General features: G+C 35.5%; 1 protein-coding gene across 1 annotated transcript; it reads right to left on the bottom strand.

Moving 5' to 3' along the window:
- Window positions 1-244: 244 nt before the first annotated feature.
- On the bottom strand, window positions 245-7,993 carry LOC132278482 (uncharacterized). The gene is made up of 12 exons (XM_059780273.1): window positions 7,693-7,993; window positions 6,589-6,678; window positions 6,399-6,463; window positions 6,047-6,097; window positions 5,656-5,732; window positions 4,642-4,687; window positions 4,507-4,562; window positions 2,645-2,695; window positions 2,464-2,514; window positions 910-989; window positions 721-822; window positions 245-608 (listed from the first exon to the last, which is right to left on the bottom strand). The coding sequence occupies exons 5-11, from the start codon at window positions 5,669-5,671 to the stop codon at window positions 817-819; spliced, it is 306 nt and encodes a 101-aa protein (XP_059636256.1). The 5' UTR covers window positions 5,672-5,732; window positions 6,047-6,097; window positions 6,399-6,463; window positions 6,589-6,678; window positions 7,693-7,993; the 3' UTR covers window positions 245-608; window positions 721-816.
- Window positions 7,994-8,794: the final 801 nt, after the last annotated feature.

Raw genomic sequence — 8,794 nt, 5'->3', positions numbered from 1 at the left:
CAAAACCATAAATACTAAAGAATTAGCATTGCAATATAAAATAAAAGCTAAATTACATTACACGCCTCATGTTTGTAACTGCAAACCACCACCTAACTTCTCTGAATAACACTACCTATGATGAAAATTATCGATACTCCCATAGATTTCATCACACCATCAAATCTACAGAATAAACTTTACTGAAATTACAAGTGTCTTAAGAAAAAGAACATTTTAGTTTTCTTTAAGTTACCTCCAGAAACTATTAGGCTTTTACTTTATGCCCTCTCATGTAAGAAAAATGTTTATTTACCGAGTCGACAAATAAATTGAAGGTAAATTCATCTTTTGCAAAAAGAAATTGAGTCACTATAGCATTTTTGTAGCTAAATTTGACAAGAGACAGTGGTTAAATTGTTATGCTAGAGAACAGATGGTGCAAAAACATTAGAGCAAGCCTGATGCACGTATTCCCATGAAAAAAAAAAAAAACAAAAAAACAAAAAAAAAAACTAATCCAGAAATCTATGCACACATGGCCGATGCATGCAGAGGAAAACCATAAAACAAAAGAAAGAAACTAACATTTTGGCATCAAAATTGAATCCGCCTGGTGCTAACCCTCCCTGTGATTGAAAAGAAGACAATAAGAGAATCAGTTAAAGAAAATCCATCAACAGCACCAAGTCTTGAGTTGATTTCTCAATAAATTAAAGAAATACCAAATTCTAAACTTACATTTCTCACAACACTGAGCATAACCATGGTTGCTTCTGCTACATCCATTAGGAACTGATCTGTATCCCAACCGGTGGTGTTGACAAAGGCTCTATTTCAAAACTTAAATTGCAGGATACTTCAATTATAAGTCTGTAACATAGCACAGCAATTACAAAACTTTATGAAAAACAGAATGTTGTAATGTACCAATCTGAGGATCACCAGTGTTTGCATCAATATGTCCCAGCAAACCATTGATTCTTGCAGTTTCAAGCTCATGATGACAGCTGGAAAGCACAAAAGTATACCAAATCTATAATGTAGCAGTTCATTTTTCTCGAGGACTATAAACTGTAAACAGGTCAAATTTGCCTATGATGCAATGAAAAATTATGGGAATTCAATAATCATATCCAAGTTGAAATTGGATTTCTGAATGGTCAAATTGGAGAATAAATAAAAGATACCTGTGCTAAGTTTGGTAAGTGGGAATGGAATGGAATTGAATGAAATGCAAGTGGGAATGGAATGGTCATTCTCATTCTACTGTTTGGCTGCAAATATAAAATGATATAGGAATGGAATGATCATCACCATTCTAGTGCAAATATAAAATGATATAGGAATGGAATGATCATCACCATTCTAGTGTTTGGTTGGACCAATTTTGAACCTAGAATGGAGTGAATTTCAAATTGAATTTTCCTAAATACCCCTCCCAGTGACCAATAAATTTAACTAACAAAATAGCACTCTTCTATAATTTTTTTAAAACAAATGGCAGTGGTGGTGGAAGGCAGGCAGCGACGACGGAAGTGGTGGTGGTGGAAGGTGATAGTGGGGTAGGTGGTGGTTTTGGAAGGTGGCGGCGGTGGAAGGTGGCGGAGGTGGTGCTAGTGGAGGTCATGGTGGTGGCAATGGTGATGGTGGTAAAAGGCGGTAGTGGTGGTGGTGGAGGAAGCCGGTGGAGTTGGCAATGGTGGTGACGGCGACGGTGGTGGTAATGGTGGCGGTGGTGTGGTAGACCAGTGGTGGAGGTGGAAGGCGGCAATAGTGGTGGTGACTGTGATGGAAGGCAGTGGTGGTGACAACGGCGGTGGAGGTGGCAGTGGTGACGGTGACAGTGATGGTGGTGGAAGGCAGTGGAGGTGGCGGTGATGAAAGGAGATGAGATGATGGTGGTGGTGGAAGGCAGTGGCCGTGATGGTGGCAGCGGTGGTGGTTTTGGGACTTGGAACCTGAGGTTTTTTTTGGGAACGTGAATATTTTTTAAAATTTTACTTGGGAATGGAATGGTCATTCCACAGATTGAGATGTGGAATGAAATTCATTCCACAGGAGAGATGGCTCATAATAGAAAAGAATGAAAAAAAAAAAAGAAAAAGAATTCAAGTGGCTGACCTGATTCATAGGGGACTAAGGCAAGGATGGTGATGATTCAATGGTATTTCATGAAATTAAAAGATTACCCTAATTTTATTGTTAACTGTAAAATAAAATTGATGATATTCAAATCTCATTCAGACTGTGACCAGCAAAGTTCAAGCTTGCTCCAACTGTAAATATAATAACTCAGATCATGTTCCAACTGAAGCCTATGGTTCTGTTGAATCTGTTCCATAATTGATCTTAACTGTTTGGACACGGACTACACTATAGTCTGAACCATTTGTAGCCTTATGCTTGGGCTGCTCTTGAGAGAAGTTACAAGCATGGAATCATTACCTGAGCATATAATGAAGTTAAGAGAAAATTACAAACCTGTGACCAGACAGAGTGGCATGGTTGCACTCAATGTGAGTTTAAATTCTCCTGCAAAAGAAAATGATCAATGAAAAGGTAAGGATAACAATTGCGCGCAATCAGCAGCTGCTCTTGAGAGAAGTTACAAGCATGGAATCATTACCTGAGCATATAATGAAGTTAAGAGAAAATTACAAACCTGTGACCAGACAGAGTGGCATGGTTGCACTCAATGTGAGTTTAAATTCTCCTGCAAAAGAAAATGATCAATGAAAAGGTAAGGATAACAATTGCGCGCAATCAGCATTTGATGCAAGTGATGAGTGATGAATGTTGCACATTCAAGCCCTTAAAGTTGCAAATGTTAGCGCTTTAGTAATGCTCAAGTATTGATACTTATGATAATTACTTGATTTCGGTTATTTTCAGGTGTTCATCTTCAAAACCGGTCAATTCCACCTACTTCAGGCCTTTAATGATGTTTCCAAGGATCGAGAGGAGCATTGGCATGTTCAGGGACAATTCTGGGCTTAAAAAGATGAAAAGATGAAATTCATGAAGCTAGGATCGATCATATCCTAATCACTCCAGCAAGTTATACACATATTGCAAGCCTTGCCAAAATTCCAATATTTCTCTACCAAGGTTACAATCGATCGTAGCCTTGGTACGATTGATCGCAGTGGAACATTAGGATGATGTGATGAACGCCATCTCCATGGACTGCAATTGCACCATTGCATGATCAAAATTTGCAGTCCATGAGTAATTATCTGTGTGTTTTTTTCGTTTAATTTCTCTTCACATATGTTTTATGCTTTACAACATGGTATCATGGAGCCCTAGCTAAGTAACATGGTTTAATGTTTCCATTTTTGGGGATCTTTTCTGGATTATGTATTATTGATTGCAAGGTTAAGAGCAATTGACTTAGTTGTACTAAGCAATTGTGATTTAATGATTATAATCAGTTTTAATGAAATCTCTATGTTGTCTTAGAATTGATTTTGCTTTAATCGAATTCAAACTTCTCTTATTTTCTGTGATTATAGGGGTAGTGATCATGCAATGGTGCCTAATGAATATATGAATGAGTGGTTTGATAATCCATGCTTAGGGAATAGGGGTTGTACTATACCGCAAATTATAGTAGTTACGTAGACAATTCGTGCCAACCGAAGATGGGTTAAGCTTAGTGTTTGTTCATATATATCTTTCTAATTGAATTAAAGTGAGCTTGTAGCCACTTGGTTCCCGAATAAACATAAATATGAATTTCCCATAAATTAATGCAATTAACCATGTTATGAGGCTAGTGGTGAAGTCAATCTCTAAGTTCCCCTTCTCTTGATACCTATTCTTTCATTACTTAGTTTAATTTCAGTTTACATTCATTGCACTTAGAAATACAAAACAAAAAATCAAATTCTTCTCTTGAATCAAATTCGGAAGTAATTTTGTACTTAACAATTCCAACACGGCCCTTGAGGTTCGACACCCTCAACATAGACCTATCCTATAAGGATTCGTTCTATTGTGAGTGGTTTATCATTGAGAAAACAACATATCAGCAAGATTATTTTCAATGTATTAAATGACTCTAAAACCATTTTTAAAATAGGCCAGTAAATTCAGGATATAAATTGTCCAACTAGAGGGAGGGATACGGCAATAAATGAGGATTCTAAGCTTCTTTGATGAGAGTCAAAAACAAGATCATAGTGTGTATAACCCTAGCCCTGGTGGTATGACCTCCCCTTTTCAGAAGGAAGGTTGAGAGTTCAAGCCTCATCAGGGGCATGGTGTGGATATAGTGTGTATTTGCTTAACTTTCAGGGGGGGGGGGGGGGGGGGGGGGGAATGACGTGTTGAAAAAGAAAATTCAAATGAAATGCAACAAGTGACTGCTGGAAACAAAGAATTAATTTGCTTAACAAGTGACTGCTTGCACTTTAAAGATATCAAAGTTCATGAATTGTGACTTGAGGAATTGATAACAATGAAGTAAAGAGCGGGGTACTAAGCGAGCAAGTAGATTAGATGAGGGATCGTGATGATAACCTATTAGGCCATATTTTCGCAAGAAAGTAGCTGATGTTGCAGCATCCCAGTCATACCTGACATCAATTAAAATATTTAAGACAGAAAATAATATTAGCCAAATTACAAAGGAAAAGGACTAAGCAAGAAGCATACTGATGTTTAGTGGGTTCCAGAGGTTTGGGTTCAATAAGTAGTGTATCTGTAAAGAAAAAGAGAAGAAAAGGAAGGGGAAAAACAAAAGGTTAGCATGTTTTGCAAAGTGATGAAAAACTATAACAATAATGAACATCGAAGCACCATTGAATCCAATTTTCTTCTTGTAGGCAACAGAGAAATAAACCTTGCCTGTGAGTAGCTAACTATATATAAATTACTTAAACAAAAGAGAAATAAAGAACATGATTAAAGATGTTAGCCAATAAATCAGATGAAAAGATAAACACTCTACAGTTACCTCCATGCAAAAGTAGAAAGAAAAAGAAAAAGGAGAGAAAAAATAGAAATATCAAAGAGCAATCATGAAGACATGGACAATCTGACATTTATTCTGCAATTTTATAACTAAGAGAAGTAGGTGGTGACCACACCATACATATCTGCGTTCACGAGGGTCTGTTAACCCTCCGGACTGCCCCAGAAAACTTAATTTTCTCCACCTAGATAATGTGTGATCTGTAGCATGTATGAATTGTCTGACTTAAAATTTTGCAATGTTAGGTATATATGCATGTATGCATTTTTATACTTTTACGGTCTAATACAAGTGTTTGAGCTAAGCAGCTTAAATATCTTTTAATCAAGAGTAAGGTTTGGAACTTGTTGATTTTGCACTTCCCCCCCCCCCCCCCCCCCCCCCCCCCCCCCACACACACACACACACACACACTGTATAGTAGTAGTCCAGGAGATGGAAGATATGGAAGCGATCTTGCCAGCTCTAGAGCACCTAATACCATATAAGCAAGCTACATTGTTGAGGATGGTCACCCATTTTAGGGTCTTCAAGGATTATAAACACAAACCACACACATCCATGGCTTTCTTGACTTGAGCTACAGCATATGCATATACACCTACTTGAGAGCTGTAAATCAAGATCCCAAAAATTATTATCCTGATTAGAATGTGAACGGAACAATCAAATTCAACCAAAAAGAACGAGAATACCTAGTAGCAGCATCATGCATGTAGTGAGGATGCAAGAACAACTGAGTTGTGCCCCACAAAGGACGAATCTTGGACCCCTGTACGGTCGAAAGTAATTGGATATGATAGAGAATCATGAAAGTATGACAAACGGGATAAAAAGCATACAAATTGATCAATCCAAGGTAATAATACTATATAACATAATGAACAATTGAACAAATGCACTTAAAGCATTGAAATGAAGAAAAGAAGTTTGAGAAGAAACTTTAGCCTTCAAAGGAGAGTCAAACGCTCCACACTCTCACAACAGCCATAGAGAAGTGTACATGCCGAACATGTATAGCGGACCCAAAATTCTACTAGAATATGATGTAAATTGTAATTCACCAATTTGCCATTGTAAAAATACCTGAAGCTCTTTTGCAAGGGCTACCACCTCATCTAAATTTGTATTAGCTTCCTGTGGAAAACATAAAATACTACCATAAATTGTTCAATAAGCAAATTTATAACCCTTACTGTAATGCCCAGTTATGAAATAAGAAAGCAAGAAGGGAAAACAAACTAAGACATTTACAAATTATGATGCTATCATGGAAGCACCACCATTCTACCCCAAGCTTGTTTAAGAACTGAAAGTTAGCTCTCACTGTGTTGTAAATTAATATAAAGAAAAGTTAGTTCCAGCTTCCTAACAGTCAGAATTAACTAATGAATAGTGCAATATCATAAATTGATCTTACACTCTCCTTCCCATTCACCTGAATCAATACCATTGCATTTGCTACCAACATCAGCAGGACAGGTCGGTGGGACCCAAAGCAATCTGCATGAAATTATATTAACAAATAAAAATAGTATCATTAGGTAACATAATGGAAACATTAATTTTTATGATACCCAAAAGAATTTATATTTGAATGTAGATAATCACAAAGAAAGCTTCTTTACCACTGAAAAGCAAACCACATTTAAGTAAAGAAGAAACAACAGGACCCTCCTCGCCTTCATTTTTTCTGTCCTGCAAACTAGCTATGCAACCTACCAAGTGAAGGAATAAAAGACAGTCAATCACTAAATAATTAATAATCAGCTTAGGGAAAAAAAAAAAAAAAAAAAAGGAACAGAATTAATATTCAACCAAAGAGATTAATATTTAACAATAACCATCTCTAAACCCAAGGGTTTGCAGAAGGGATCTTATCATACCTAACATCATTTGGAACCATCCCTTGAGGTTGAAAATCAAAAGCAGTCAAATTAAATTAATGTGTTGACATGGTTGCATAAAAGAATCCAGATATATGCATTGTGCAATCAACTTCTGGAAAACAAAAAGTTTCTAGGAGAACCATCTAAACATGTTTTGGGATCAATAAGTTTATTTTGAATTTAAAACAATCTTTTAAAGTTTGGTTTACTTTTAAAAGATTGTTTTGGCTGGAAATTGTTTTCCTATACCCCATGGCATCTCCAAAGACAATTAACCTTTACAGAGTTGTTTGATAGATTTGAAGCGCTCTCAAGTAAATCACACCCACGTTAAAGGACTTCTTTTGGGAACTAGGGCGCACAGCCATCATCACATTAACATACATATATCACATTAGCTATTTAGCACAACATCTCATAAACATAATACATCAATATATATATATACACACACACACACACACACACACACACACACACATATATATATATATATACATATATATTACATATGTTATATAATTTTTATTATGGTTTATAATAGAAATTAACATCCAAAGAACCAAATTGGAACTATTAAGAGTAGTCGAGTACACTAGAAATATTAAAAACTAGTGTAATCTAACAGAAATAAGCAAAACTTATATATTAACATAGTATTTTAGACAAAACATCAGTTTGGAGAATGAAACTCGTCCCGATCGTAAATCACATGAACAGCTCACGCGCGGAACAGATTGCTAACGGGTAACAAGTTAACAACAATATATAAGAGGTAACAAATATTTATATTATATATAATGCATATAGACAAAAACAGACGTGTACGTAAAGAGAGGTTACCGTAGCGATTAAATAGAATTGGTTGATGATGGTAATGGCCTTCCAAAACAAACTGCGTGTGTGAGTATTGAATCCCTCCCTCGCTAAGACAGATAGCAACAGAGGGAGCTCACACATATTGGCATATATATGTATAGATATATATAGATATATATAGAGAGAGAGAGAGAGAGTAGAAGAAGGAAGTGGAGACGGGTAGTTTGGGGATTACAATGGTACAAATTGTCCAAGAAGGGAAATCATTCAACAAACGGATGGGGAATTACAATTATGGCTAAAGAAAAGGACTAATTCTAGAGACCTAAGCAATTAAGCGAAAGAGAGATGATGATGTGTTGTTCGCTTAAGTTAATTAATTCAGAGTTCAGAGACACGCACGCACGCGCGCGCGCGCGCACACACACACATATATATATATATATATATCTGTTTATTTATTTATTTTTTATTATTCATTTTAACATAAGTTAATTATCTCTTCCACAAAAATCATAACATTTCGAAAAAGAAAAAAAAAATCTCAACATTTGAATTTCAAGTGATTCACGTAATTATGGTAAATAAATCTTCTTTTTGAAAAAAAATTACATCATTATTCATTAAAATTATATTTTATGATATAATTGTATACAACTCTAAATAAACAAACAAACAAGCAAATGCATGTGCTCAATACTTACGAGGCTACAAGGCAGCCTAACAAGTGTTTATGTGCAGATTGTTTAACCGAGCATAACACTACTCCTCTCAACATTGTAATTAATATATATACACGTATATCTTTATCACGTAAACTTTTACAAAATATATCAATTTTTTAAATTTTACTTTTGACATAGCATTTTTCTTTTTCAATTTTTAACACACCCATTTGTTTGTCTATGGATTAGAACCTCATTTTCACGTAGAGAAGATAATTATTTAACTACAAACTTTTGACCTAACATAATGAACTCAACGCATATCAAGAAAAATAAAAGAGAAACTACGATAACTAAATTTGAGATTTATCATTTTTTTTTTTTTTGCATTCCTTTGAAGTTTGCTATTTTTTGCAAAGCAAAATTCAATCATTTTTATCGTAAAATTTGGTTGAAAGGAT

Source organism: Cornus florida, unplaced genomic scaffold, assembly GCF_030987335.1.
Source record: "Cornus florida cultivar Cherokee Brave unplaced genomic scaffold, ASM3098733v1 CherokeeBrave_3.0.0_Hap2_Chr10, whole genome shotgun sequence".
In the NCBI taxonomy this organism is placed as follows: domain Eukaryota; kingdom Viridiplantae; phylum Streptophyta; class Magnoliopsida; order Cornales; family Cornaceae; genus Cornus; species Cornus florida.
Note: the sequence above shows the minus strand (reverse complement) of the source record. Positions and strands in the feature narration are given on the sequence as shown.

Bases quoted from the DNA above. Each gene is read 5' to 3' on its own strand.
- LOC132278482 (XM_059780273.1), bottom strand. The intron at 4,563-4,641 runs GTATGCTTCTTG...AATTGATGTCAG, and splicing joins CTGGAACCCACTAAACATCA to GTATGACTGGGATGCTGCAA. The intron at 2,515-2,644 runs GTTTGTAATTTT...TTTCTTTTGCAG, and splicing joins GCCACTCTGTCTGGTCACAG to GAGAATTTAAACTCACATTG.